Here is a 14857-nt window from a genome sequence, read left to right on the forward strand (position 1 = left end):
CAAACACAACGAACATTGTTGCGTCCTATTTTACAGTTACATTGAACAACATCAAGTAAGGGTTCATAGTCATCCATACAATTTCTAATTCGTTATTATGTACAATCCAACCATTATTGTTTGGAGATGGCATTTGCATCCCCTGACATAAAGATCTTTTGTGGATGCAAGCCTGATAATTAGCATACAATAAATGCTCATCCAGTGCATCACTTGTTGGTGGAATAATTTGTTCCACTACCGTTTTTGTAGAACATAATTTATGATGAGCTTCATTTAATAGCTGCGCAGGATCCAACTCACACCTACGCAAATAGATTTGGGTCGATTAATGATGGCAAAAATGGAGATAACATACTTTTTATTTATCAAACTGTCTATTTTCACTTGTCTTATTATTGAACTGATAATCTATTTTATGAATTATATAGTTTTAATTCCTTCAATCGTGGAAAATGAGGTTTGGGTCGATTAATGATGGCAGAGATTGGAGTAAGTTCGAGATAACATGCCTTTTATTTATCAAACTGTCTATTTTCACTTGTCTTATTATTGAACTGATCATCTATTATAATATGAATTATAATATGTCTAGCCGTTCAGCTGGGACGAAAAAAAACGAGGTCCCGTGTACAAATTGGCGTGTACGTAAAAATTCACCTGGCAGTTAGAATTCGATATAAGAGTAGGTCGTAGCGCCGCCGTCCGGGCCCATTTTTCCTGATAGAACACTGTATGGCGTATGTCCCTCTTCATTAGCCCAGTCGGAGCAGAATACTAGGACGTTAAACCCCATTTCATTTCCTTTCTGCAACACCGATCGACCAGGCGAAAAGCCCTGGGATGTTTCTCGGCCAAAACCGGAATAGATCTCCGACCCGTATGGCTAGTGAGCCACACACTGACCCACCTATAGTGCATCAATAAATATAAACATTGTTTTTTCATATAGCGACTAACAAAAACATTTTAGATTACTATTTTATATCAAAACATAAACAGCATAGAACATTATAGTACACAGCGTATAATCAATGTTTAAATATATAACATGACGTAATAATATATTTTACATTGTATTGCATAGCTTATAAACAGTTTTTCAATAAATAATTAATTGTTTACATGACTTAAATTCTCGATGCCCCAATTTAGCGCCGCTATAGAACATTATATATTGCATAACTTATAAAAATGTATAAATAAAAAATAAATGAATTAATTGCAAATGAATTAATAAAGGTAATACTTAAATATATTAGGTGTTATGACTCTCGTGTAAAAACAAAGATAATATCATTATTTCTAGAACACTTGATAACACTTTCCGTTCATATGATAAGCTCATAAAGCTAACAATTTTGTTTAATGAGTCGAAAATATTGCTTCAGAATGACAATACAGCCTGTTCTACAATGTTTTGATTAAAATACAAGTAATATCTAGTGATTTGGTCTTACTTTGTTTTCAGTTTTACCAATATTTATTCAGCCGAAGCAGTGTTGCTTCATATATGTTGATTATTTAGACAAGATATGTTTTAAAAATTCTTAAAGGGGTGTTTTTTTGTGAAATTATAGCAGGATTTAGTGCGCATTCAAATATCTCTATTGCATCACCTATCCACTTACCCACAACACGATCCTTTAATTTTGATACAAGTTCATCAACTTTACATTTGATTACTCACATGTCTATATAAAGACACCCAAACCTCATTCGTCCGTTACGACAATACGATAAGATCAATGTCCGTTGTAATAACAGTTCGTGACAGGGAAACGATAATAAGTTCTATTTGATCTTTATGACAAATTTGTCGGCCATGGACTAATTTACCCCTCAACTGTACTAAGATGGCCAACTTACCTCTTCAATAAGTCATTAAAGAGGACATTGGTTTCCTTACCACATTATGCTTACATTAGTACACATCATGCGATTAAATATAAACACAATCTACTTTTGTCATTCACGAAAATAATCAAGATTTAGCAAAACTGAATATAAATATCACTGAACCTAAATATCACGAGCGATGGGCAATATGCGAAATCGTTTCCCGACATATTTTCGCTAATAGGGAAATGTTCTGTCGGCGATAAACCAACGTAAACCCTGGCATTGGGAATGACCTGCATCCTATGTTTAACTTTCGTTATTATGTTGAGGTTTTACATGGTGTTTTCAATAAATAATAAACAACTTGATCACCCATTATCGTTTGTTACTATCTTTCGAGAGTATCAGCAAGCATATTGTCCTTTGCTGGCTCCCCGGCCAGTCACATGGATATAAAAGGGAATGATCAAGCAGATTTGGCTGATAAGTTTGCTTTAGATCTTCCCATATCCTAATTTTTAATACCTTTCAATGATTTTAAATTTTCTATAAATTCTTATAGATATGAACGCTGGCAACGGTCTTGGTATCTTGCAGACACAAATAAACTTCATCACATTAAACCTCTCATAGGAGACTTGCCCAACTCCTATAGAACCTCCTATAGGACGGATAAGGTTGTTTTGTGTAGCTCTCGTATTGGTCATACTTTTGACTCACATTTTCATTTTGAAGCGAGAGATTCAACCAGAATGTGTTCACTGTCATGTTCCTTTGACAGCTGAACACATTTTGATTGAGTGCAATCATCTCAAGAATGTAAGATCAAACTATTACCGTTGCCAGTCACTACATCAATTATTTGCTTAACCGGAGCTGTATGGAAAATTATTAAACTTTTTAAAAGAGACAAACTTTTATTACAAATTTTAATTGCATAAATATATCCTATATTTTTGTTTTTATCTATTTATATAAATAAAGGACTTATATTTATTTGTATTTATTTTTAATAACATTATTGTCTGTGATACTAGTTTTTATTTATGTATATAAATATATTTATGTGATATTGGTTTAATCTGTCTCGTCAAAATCACCATGTGTTTGGCACCATATAGCCCGGTTGGAGCTGACGTGCCATAAACTCCATTCATTTCATTTCCAAAGAAAATATGCATAACTGGTATAAATATATTAAATAAAATGTTTTAAAATACTTTGATAACCATGTAAATTTAATATGAGAGTATTTAAAAAAATATAATACATAAATAATAACATGATATTATACACAGAACGCGAATTACATAAATAAAATAAATAATCTTGGAAAACTCAACAATAAAGTACAGCATAATTCGACATGTCGGGAGAAATGGAAGACTAGTTATTAACAAAACCGTAGATATAGATCAGCAACAATAATATCACTATAGAGATTTGAAAACATTTATAAAATATTTAAACTTTATAACACCCCAAAAAATATTATATACATTTTGCATATTTTTAATAATTGAAAATTGGGTTTCCTGTGTTAAATATGTATACAAGTGTTAATTAAAGCGAAATAGTGCGAAATCGTCCATTTATCCGTCCGTTTTTAAAACTGCTGCACTCTGCACACCCATAAGCCTTTAATTAAAGTCTATTACGTGTTCAGCAGAGTGTATTAAATAAATAAGCTTCAAGCTTGGTTATAAATCAAGATAAGAATAAATAAATCAAATACATAGCGACAAATGGCACTACAGTTATTTTTTTAAATTCAGAGCGACAATTTAACTGTTTTAATTTTGCTTTCAGTCACAACCTAGAACGTTTACACAACATAATTAGACGAATCAGTCTTATAAGATGATTTGTGACATCGCTGAGGATACAAGTATAATTATGTAAGCTGTTTCCAGTGCTATTTTTCTCACAGAACCTTGTGGGGTCGACAACAAATGCATTTTATTCATGACCAAATGCCGAGAATCAATGATTTACCCAGTTTATGATCTTTGGAATTTTTAAAGCAGATTGTGTACAAATACTTCTAACAATAATCAGTAGCTGGAATCGATAATTCTATCCAGAAATGTTAAATGAAGTCGAAAACTGAGCCTAATCTGTCCGATTCCGTCTAATCCTTGCTCTGTAAACTTTAAAACTCCCAGTTTTTGCAACTAGTTGATTTTCGAGATATCGCCATCTCAATATTAACTGACTCGTGCTAAATGTGATCAAACAAGAGGTCCGCCAAATGATTGGACCCCATCCCCACTCACCCACCTCATTCTAACGTTATTGGTTTCCAAAATAACGTGGTAGCTCTGGGTGCGATATTAAAACGGCTTTTAAGCTACCTAAAGTGTTGGAAAATTATATTATTTCGATACATTTAAAATCTAAAGCCGGGAGTGACAAATCTGACTACCATATATTGCAACAATATATCCTTGAGCTCCCTTCAACCTACTGCAAGCTATTTCAACATTAGATATCCAAACATGCATGATCTGTACATATTTTGTAAGTTTAAATTATAGTAAAATCTCTGCATATTTGATTTTCATTATCTGACGGATGATCACAATTTACAGTTCGGTATATAAAGAATTACAATGGTTAATGCACGAAAGCAGGACTATTCAAGAAACTTGTCTTAAACGATAACAAATAATTGCTAATTCCTCTATTTCACACACTATAACTCTAGGAAGGAACGTCACGTATGGAACAGAGCTGCAAACCACTCTTGTATTAAGACATATTTTAGGGGTGTTAACAGTCTGGAGGTCACACGTCGCTCAAAGGGTCAAGCTTCACAGAGGTTTCTTGTAAAATGTCTTTCATATCTTTGACCGATATTTGTAAGGAATGCTAATGGAATAATAAGCAGTCCCGCTTTACTTGAAGTTCATGGAGTACAATCTTTAAGGTATTTAGCATTCCTGATTTAACAATAAGATATCTATATTTCTTGGCCCAATCATCTATAGCTGGGGATCCACCAGATCTGAAATATACAAAACAGACAATATTCAATAATTATAATCACTGAAACTCATTAGGTTAAATCAAACATGCTAAAATTAAATTCCTTAAATATAGGGACTTGGGGTTGTTTTACGTTAAGATCAACAAAGCTTCGTTCAAAATATGCTGTATTACACGGCAAGAGTATATAGAGGGAAGTAGTGTCAGGGGCTTAGTCGAAATTGGCTGTTGTATATTGATTAACTTTCCTCGAAAGTTCCAAACAATAGACTGGTGATTGAATATTGCCAATTCTAAGCTACAGAACGCAACAAATGGCGGTTCATTTCAGAATTCATATTTAAAATAAGGCAAGATAGCTCTAACACGGAATTAGAAACACACAGGCAGGATTATGTTTCATAACAAACGATAAGCAGTGCTGTGATTATTAAGGAAGTAAATATGTAGTGCGATATATACCATTGTAAATGTTAGTCTATTGTATGAAACATGACGTATTATAATAGTTATCATATGGATGTTATGGTGGAGTCTATTCTATATACATGTATACACACCCTTGGTGAAATAGGACAGAATTAAAATGCAAAGAATGAAAATGCGACAACAGCAATGTCCGACTACAATTCAGTTAATAAAGGGTGGTTTTATGCTAGGTTCTCACTGTCATGATTACCGCTACGATTGAAATCGTGGTTTTAATCGTGGAGTAATCGTGGTGATCCTATCAGGTCTTATCATATATTGTGGTCCGTCGTAGCATTCATGTTGATCGTATCGAAACGTATCCGAACGTATCTACACATACCAGATAGTGGACTCAATAGAGACTTGTGGCAAGCAGAAATTGCGGCACCGTAGTTTTAGAGTTTTGGCAGATTTTCGCGTCGCGTACGTATAAGTTCCGATTTCCACCATTTCAATAATAAAATTCCAGTCTTTATCATGTTTAAAACCACATCAAACATTTGACAAAACATTTCATCGTCTAAAAGTGGGGAAAAGTCGGCAAAAAGAAGACGGACCTTTATACGGACCTTTTTCGTATGAAAGCTGTTCGATACGTACTTCCGTATCCGTATGCCGCGTCACATATGCGAACTACGCACAAATTGATGACCTCGATACGGACCAGGAATTTTCGCTTTCCAAAAGTCTCTATTAGGGACAATCCTATCGTAACGCATCCCACGACAGTGGGGACCTAGCATAAACAATGAATTAAATATAAAAACAATAAATTAAATATAACTTCGATGATACATAATGCTCGACCTATTTTAGTGGGTAATATTGCATTTCATGGGAAATTACACGCCAATATACGATTTCATCCAGGTTTAGATTCGTATATATGTCAGAGTATTAAGAGAGTTTAAAGCAGTAAAATTAAGTGCTAAATGGCGATGTTTAGCTATCCGCGCAATACCAAGATATTCCGACATACGCCTGATACCTAATCTACCTGCGCGTTCAAATATAAACAATATAGCAACAGTCTGTGGATTTACACGCTGGGTTTAACGGGACGAATATTGTGATTCCTAAATATTTTTTGTGGCTGGTGCTAGGAAGTATATATAATAAAAGAAGCAGGCAGAGGCATGCTATGGTATTATATGTAAAACCCACCACCGATTGTAAGCACTGGAAGCATTATATAAGTTATCACACTACTCCACTGTTTAGCAACAACACTAAAAGCATGAGAACTAAGCTATTTATAGATATATGTTTTTTAGCTCCACTACACACAGAATAGGCACAACTGGCACTCGCCCGTGGCTGTTCTAATGCCAAAACTGTTGTTGTGGTTGTTGTAGTTGTTGTTGTTGTTGTTGTCGTTCTAAGGGGAGGCGACTCACCGTTGCAAAACATGTTGATAAAGTTTGGTCTCGTGACATTTTTGACGTCAGCAAGCGAGTTGTAGCTTTTGAAATTTATCATATGGTTGTTCATGGGTGGCGTACAAATATCTTCTACTTCCCTTGGATCATACTTGTCACCAACTGTGACCACGAAGATTTCAATACCACCGAATTTCGCCCTAGACACCTCAGACATCACTTTCTTTGGCACACGTAATTTGTCGTCTAAAAAGATAACCGCCATTTTTCTCACGTCTGGTCGGCCGCCATTTTCTGGGTTATAACTGTGAAGTCTTAACCGTCGAACCACTGAGCTTAAATCAGGAATCTCTAAATTACGAAGTTGTTTAATAAATTCTGTCTTGTCCCTGTATTGGTCTAGATTAAAGTCGCCACGGTAACAGTTTGTTGTTAAAATTCCTGTTCTGATATTTCCGGATGCCATGTTGAAATGTGGGACAACATCTTCTATGAAGAGATTTATTTGTGCGACCTGCGTAGATCCCAAAGTACCCGAATCATAGAGAAAAATAACATCGGCTTTCTTCATTTTCCCACAACCTACAAGGAAAGCAAAGACATCATTAATAAATTCCACTGTGTGATCATATTATTGGGACAGGTAGAGTTGATCTGACTAATTGTTCAATAGCCCCTCCCCTCCACCCCTTTGATAATCATGAGACAAATTGGGGAAAAAAAACAATTAGGATATTCTGATATCAAGGAATCGACTAATTGATGTCGATACGTTGGTACGAGACCTTTCAATGGAAACTATTATATTCAAGTACATGTATTAAAGATGTATGTGCCGTGTAGTAGAACAAAACCACGAAAGATAGAAATCACTAGTTTATACACATATTGGACCCACGTTTCGACAAGTGTGTATCAACCATAGATTGATTTCCATATAAATTGTGCTGTGATTTTTATTGTGCTCAATCGCTAAATGTCACTCAAATGCACGACAAATATGAGTTAAACAATACAAACGCCGTAATGACGTCAAAGACCAATGAATTGTTTAGCAATATTTGTCACGTCGACACTTTAACATATCCACTTAAACATCTTACGTATTAACTATTACCAGGTCGTATGACGTATTTTGGACCTCTGCCATCCGAAACTAATAAAACAGATCATCTCGACTTAGTCATCAACATAAAGGTTAATTAAACCTTAAAGATACAATATGTAAGCTCTCGCTATATATAATAGTTTCAAAAAAGTTAGTGAAAAATGAATATACTGAAAAAAAAATCTGAGCGAAGTTATGACTATTTGGAGAATAGCTGAGTCTCGGTCATCATTGCTGCCGTTGTTACGATAGTAAACAAAGTAACGACGATCTTGTTTCATTCCATGAAATTCGCGACCATCCTGTGGTCTAGAGAGTTGATTATGGTCTTGGTATGTTAATAAATGTATAATTAATAATTTATATAACATTTGTGGCCAACATAAAGGCATATTTAGCTCTTACATAATGCATCTTTAATTAAACTTTTACTAGAAAACTTTACTTTCACTACTCCACTCATACTGTACTTAACGCACCCAATTTAATTTGCTTCAACTTACACGTATCTGTAATTGATATAGCTAAAGTGATTATTATATTGGGAATGGACGTGATAACGCTTTGATTAAATTCATGAGGAATGCGTTAGGAGTGACACTGCCAGCCTTGCGCAATATACTTTCTGGTGCGAAAAAATTGCATTCTAGGTAGAAACAGACACGTTGAATGGCCTTCCATTCTGGTCTATTTCAAAAGTCATAAACAAGGAATGTGCCCCGTTCATGCAGTATGATTGAGAGTTGGATTTCGGTGGAGAGTACAGACAGAAACATTAAAATTAGGACAGTGCACACTTCAAATGCCCATTCCTCTTTGATAATGGGTTAAAAATTAAAAAGTTTAGTACATTGGACTTTAAGCTTTCAACAGTACACCTATAGATAACGCCAGTACTGAGATGTAGTCGTGTTATGTTCCTTAAATTTACGGGTCTGAAAGGATAGATTTTATATCGCGGATGTTTATACCTGTAATAGATATACCCACCATTCACTATATATGCAGAACGTATAGACGCTGTGTTCTTTACAACTTACGCTATAAATTCCCACTTGAAAAACAAATATGTAAGTATTCACGTAAAGGCATTTCTAGCAGCCCTAAACCGCAAGTTTAGCTAATTTTCTTTATTCTATATTTACAACCCGTTCCAAATATTTCTGACATATATTATTTCATAAAAAATAACTTTAAAGGGTAAAGTTATTTCGTTTATCCTACGACAGACTACGGATTTATGTTAAACCCAGGCAAAGTTGGAGTCCAAATCAATAAGACATTTTTCATCGTATATACACATAAGAGAAGAAACAAAAACGAAAATACTTACTTGGTTCGTCTTTTTGTGGGGCTTCAACTGAAATTTCAACAAATAAAACATTAACATAAAGCACGATACGTAGAACGTAGTGCAACATGATGTATTGTTGTTTAGCTAACACTGCAAGACAAATTTATAGCAGAGACTTTGATAACACATCGTCTATCATCACATATAAGTTTCCCGGCTCTTGGATAGGCCTAACACTGTTGTTAAACTAAATATACATCCTCTTTATATATGTCATTTAATATCAGACTTGACAAAGTTCAAAGTTTAATTGGTTATCCGCTCATTTTTACTAACGACTAAAACAATTGAATAATCCATGAATATGCCGGCTGCTTATTTCAACTATGTTTGTTACAGACGAAAATCGTTTCACTGCAAAGCAAAAACGGTGCCACGATACTTTATAATAGTCTGCTGTATAGTCTAAACTTCCCTGTAAGCAGAGTTATACTATTTAAAATCCGATGAATATAATGTATATGTGTATGTAATTGCGTAGGTGGGATTGCAATTGAGATTCCAGATTATTTAAGTAAATGTTGAATTTTAAGTGGGATGTTCCTCTAGATTTCGTCACATTGCCCATTCGCTGTAGCGTGTAATATAATCGTAAACAGATTAACACATATGTAGCTATAACCAAGATTTGTACAGAATTATCTTTTATCTATTCGACATATTATACGTTGTCAAATAAGTCAAGCTGGTTATAATTAGGTATTCTGGGTGATCCTAAACCCATTTTTATACACCCACATTGAAATGTGGTCGTATATTGTCGTCGTCCCCGTCCGGCTTAAGTTAATATCCGATTTACTTTATATTTATACAGTGTTTAAGTTCATGAGACGAAGAAACCTATCAATTTGCATTACGATTCTCGATGATTATGGCAATTCATATTACACGTTTTGTATGCTAAATGTTAAAATAGGGCAGAACTAGAAGGCAAATGTGTTGTTACTCGTAATCCGATTTTAGTGTATTGTGAATGTTTTCATTTCTGACATTAGAAAAAAATTTGCCACAACCATTGTTAACTTCCCGGACGATTTAGCTGCTGTGAGCGTAGGTTTCGATGCCTGGCAACCTATCTTTATTTGTGATATTCATAGTACAAGGCAATATGGTTATTACTCAAGAGCTCTCAACTGCTGTACCTGTCGTTGAAATCTTAACCCTGCATTATACGCTAAGATACTCTAGTGCCATGGGTAATCCATGACCAATGTCTTGAAATTTGCTAAATAAGTAATTAAATTTGAAGATTGTTAAAAATAAGCTATTTCTCGTCGACAGATATCATGTCTGTGGTAACTAATAAATATATTGCTGTAATCTAGATACGTTTTCCGATTGCTAATTATGTATAAGTATCGCAACCGTCAAGGAAATAGAAACAAATAGCTACAGGGCTCCAAATCTTTATGTATGATGAAAAAAAGACACAGAACCGAATAAGAAAATAATGTACACTACTATGTTGCTTCTTCATTCAGCCCTGCCCAATCGTGAATAATTCATAATAATATGTACTTGGCTGTTTTTCCGCTCTAAAAACTGATAAGACAGATCGATGCCATGGCAACACTTGTATTACCACTCCACCCCATCCCCCGTCAAATAAAATATAAATAAATAAAATAACAGATTTTAGTTCAAATTCCTCTTACCTGCACATGCCTTGAAGGCTAATTTCTGGCGAATCTCATACAACACATCGAAACCAGCCACTTGAAACACGTATGATGGGTTGGTTCCCACAGCATTTAGCTCTTTCATATCAATTTTATCGCCAATACCAATCGTAAACAAAACTATTCCATCGTTTTTACAGCGCTGAGCTTCCAAAAGAGTTTTATCCGTATATCTAGATTTTCCATCAGTTAAAATTATTCCAATACGTGCTACATCTTTTCGCACAAGACTAGGTTTAAAACCTCGTTCTCGCATATACTTTAAAGCAATATGCGTATTTGTATCCCCAGTAAGGTATGGAAGTTGCATTACAGCTCTTTTCATACTTTCTTTATCTAAATATCGATCGATTGGAAACCATAATCGATATGTATTTGAAAAAACAGCAAGGCCTACACGGGTATGGTTTTCTGAAATCACAAATTTGTCGACGACATCGGCCACAAACTGTTTTTGACGATTATAATCTTCCCTCCATACACTAGAAGAACTGTCAAGCAGAAAGAAAATCTCCGCAGGTTTCCCACCACATACTTTATCGTCTGAAAAAACAACAACCCAATCTTAAAAAACATAGGAGAAAAAACAAAAATGGTGAGTAGCTGCCATAAAAATTAAAATTTGACTGCAGGCCCGATCCACATCCACTGCTTTAATCCTTTAAAGAGGAAAGGAATTATGTAAGATTAGATAAAGAACTGACAATTATCGCTATAATAGTTTAAAATTAGATAAAGAAAAAGGAATAATATCCTTTTGAGCCGAGTTATGGCCGTTTCAAGAACAGTATAGTCTCGATTGTGATTGCTAACGTTGTTACGATAAAATACAAAGTCTTGATTATCCATTTTTGCGTTAAATCATTAACCGCAAATCGTATTTAAATCTGTTGAAAATCTAGAGTATCCGATGGCATCGAGAGGTGATTAGGGTCTTGGTAAGTTAATTAATGTCTAATTAATAATTTATATAACATTTAAGGCATAGAGGAAGACCTGCAATAAGCCGATTTATCTCTTGCGTAAAGCCTGATCAAGTTTGTGTTATTATTAAGTGTATAACGTCAGTAGAGCGGTTAGCATTTCGCACATAATTATAGAGCTTCGACGTACACAGAAGTGAAATCTCTATTTAAGTTGCTCATACCCCACTCCCTCTATGAGTCAAGACAATGGTTACGATGAACGTGCAACTTTGGTCGCCTGGAGGTTTTTAACTGTCCTCAACAAGCTGTTTGTGATCAAAAACCTGACTGCGATTGTCATGCTACCACGTTGCATTTATCTGGATATTTGGTATACGAAATAACCCTGACTTTTAGTATCCAAGACAAACATTTATCTTTAAGCTACTAGATGTCTTGTTGGAGTTCGGGTATGCTTAATATTTAGATGATCTGTAACTCCCCATTAGTTTAGAAAATTCACATATCCAACAAAATTTACTGTACATTTTATATATGATATAGTATGTATATAATGTAATATGTATATTATTTAGGTTAAATGTAGGTAATATATAATGATAAATGCACAGACTGTATATTTATATTTTTGTTCAAGGAAAATGTTATGAATCCACAAACCTGTAGTTCCAGTCACACTCACAACCTGAAAGAGACAAATAAAGGTCTTTACTCTTTGATATATGTGACGTTTAATTAGATATTATGTTTAACACCTAACAGGTATTTTGTTACAGCCATGAATTTTTAAATTGGCTTTTTTAATCTTTAACTTTCAGTCTACTATTCCATTTATTTTCACCTTCGTATATTATCATAATTCACATGTTACCAATACTCAAACCAAGTTTAAAATAATAAAACCACGTTTAAATTAATAAAACGAAGTTTAAAATAATAACACTTTGTTACAAATAATAACACTTTGTTACAAATATATCAATTCTGTTATATATATCAACATTGTGATAAGCTAAACAGGGTTGATTTAAATCAATTCAACGCTGTCGGAAGTTCAAAACTTGTTTTAAGTTCAATAACGTTGTTTTAAGTTCAAGAACGTGGACAATAGTTAAACAATAAGTACCTTGACATTTATTATGTATTATAGTTTTGACTAGATCAGTAATAATAAAAGTTTTGTTTTATAAATTTATAGCAAAGAAAGAATTGGTAAAAAAAATATCGCCAGTTTTGTTAAGACGGCATCGAGACAAAGTTACAATAACAAGTTAAAAATCAACTTACCATAATCACAACCCCCAAAGCAGTTGATAAATCCATTTTTAAATTTAAATACGTAAAAACGTACTTTGTTATAATTCTTGTTTGATAGTAAAATAAAGTGTAAAAACACTTGTGAATTCGTACACTAATAATACAGCTTAGAGTACGGAAAAGTTGCTTCACGTCTTAAGATAAGTTTAAAATGAGTTGTTTCGACCTATATATCGACACAGGTGACACGCGACAGCGTAGGTGTACAACCCACTCCTTCAACTTCAGTACACGCACTATTAATACAGCATTTTAAATAGATACCGTTCGATACGCATATCAATAAACGTTCCGGTTTTTAAGACGTGATACATATTTCATTCTTCTTTTCTCAAATTATCCTTTATCCCTCGATTTGCTTGTTTACGTCACTTTCACGTTCGCGCTGTATCATAAAGCCTGTCACTGAGTCAACTGGCGTGGTTTCGAATCCCCGGTTGTATGTGACAAGGAGAAGGGTCGCCTGTCCAACCTCGTGGGTTTTCTCCGGGTCCTCCGGTTTCCTCCCACTGCTAAAGACTCCTACACGCAAGCGAATTATTGAAATAAAGTTAAAAACCATATGTTTGTCCCGAAATTACCTAGTTTGTGTCGAGTGGAAGTTAAACCCCATTTCTCTCTCTCTCTCTTTACGTCAGTTTATAAATAGAAGTATAGGGTATTGAGTTGATTAATATATATATATATACAATACTAAAGACGCTGAACCACATGTTGACAGTTGAGTGACAGCATCTCCAACAATACTTGTATTTAAAAGTGCTAACGCTTGAAACATTGACAGTAGAGTGTAATTTTATACGGCTCAAATCAATTTCCAAATATAAAATAACTGTGAGTTATTGAAAGCTATATTTTTGGTGTAAGCCACTGACAAAGGAGAACGGGATAATTAGCAATAAAAAATAAAATAAAAAATAAAAAATATTGAGAAATATGCCACTGATTACCGAGAAGGTTTTGTAAATCAATTAATGTGTAACTATTATGGAGTTGATCAAAGGGTACCCCATTGTTTATTATTTACTACCCACTAAAACTTATATATGGATTACTGGTTCATAAACATAAACATTTCTTGATAAAGACGAGAATACCACCTCCAAAACGTTGCATGTAAATGCTTAATATAAAAGATGAAGGTACCATAGTCGTTTTACAAACATGTGTATTGAACCGTCAACCCCTTTAATTTCAAGATTGCCTAATGTCCCTAACTCCCTTGTATGTAAGCTTTGATTCATAAGGCCGTTAAAAAGGGGTTCGGCACAAGATTAGGGATCGGGAACAATTATTGTGAAATGGTAAAATTTTAACTGAAATGTATTCGTTCTTAAAGATAAACAGCGAACACATTACAATCTGAGATTGATATTAGTCCCCAAGATAAGGAAGTATTGTTTTGAAGAAATTGTAAACCAGACTGACTGTGGAAAAACAGAAAGTCATTGGGCTCAGATTTTGGTTTAATCAACACCGAGAGTGTTTAACGGGCGCTTCCACCGAGGGTGATATCACAGAGAAGTCTTATTTTTATTATCTTAGCGCAAGAGCATGGGGGCTTTCCTGTGGGAGGAAACCGAGTTACCCGGAGTAGGCCCACGAGGTTGAGAAGGCGCACCTATCTCCAAGCCACATACGCTCACAACCAGGGACGGAAGGCATGACCGCAAGTCAGAAGTGACCGGCCAGTTAGAGCTCAAAGCTTGACATTCTAGAGCACTAGGCAATCACAACCCCACGACATCGATTGATACTTGATTTTATTTTGTAGTAGAGTCGGCGGACGTGTA

At 34.6% G+C, this 14857-nt stretch overlaps 1 protein-coding gene across 2 annotated transcripts; it reads right to left on the reverse strand.

The window, feature by feature from the left end:
• Positions 1 to 967: 967 nt before the first annotated feature.
• Positions 968 to 13409, reverse strand: LOC126817742 (collagen alpha-4(VI) chain). Of its 2 annotated transcripts, none has more exons than XM_050544879.2 (6): positions 13035 to 13409; positions 12408 to 12432; positions 10798 to 11364; positions 9122 to 9148; positions 6466 to 7262; positions 968 to 4849 (listed from the first exon to the last, which is right to left on the reverse strand). In XM_050544879.2, exons 1-5 carry the CDS (start codon positions 13068 to 13070, stop codon positions 6502 to 6504), a joined length of 1416 nt encoding a protein of 471 aa, XP_050400836.1. In that variant the 5' UTR covers positions 13071 to 13409; the 3' UTR covers positions 968 to 4849; positions 6466 to 6501. The 2 variants fall into 2 exon arrangements, with proteins under 2 accessions (XP_050400836.1, XP_050400838.1); XM_050544881.1 differs by having other exon boundaries at positions 6699 to 7262; positions 13035 to 13404.
• Between the last annotated feature and the right edge of the window lie 1448 nt (positions 13410 to 14857).

Source organism: Patella vulgata, chromosome 4 (genome assembly GCF_932274485.2).
Source record: "Patella vulgata chromosome 4, xgPatVulg1.2, whole genome shotgun sequence".
NCBI classification, from domain to species: domain Eukaryota; kingdom Metazoa; phylum Mollusca; class Gastropoda; family Patellidae; genus Patella; species Patella vulgata.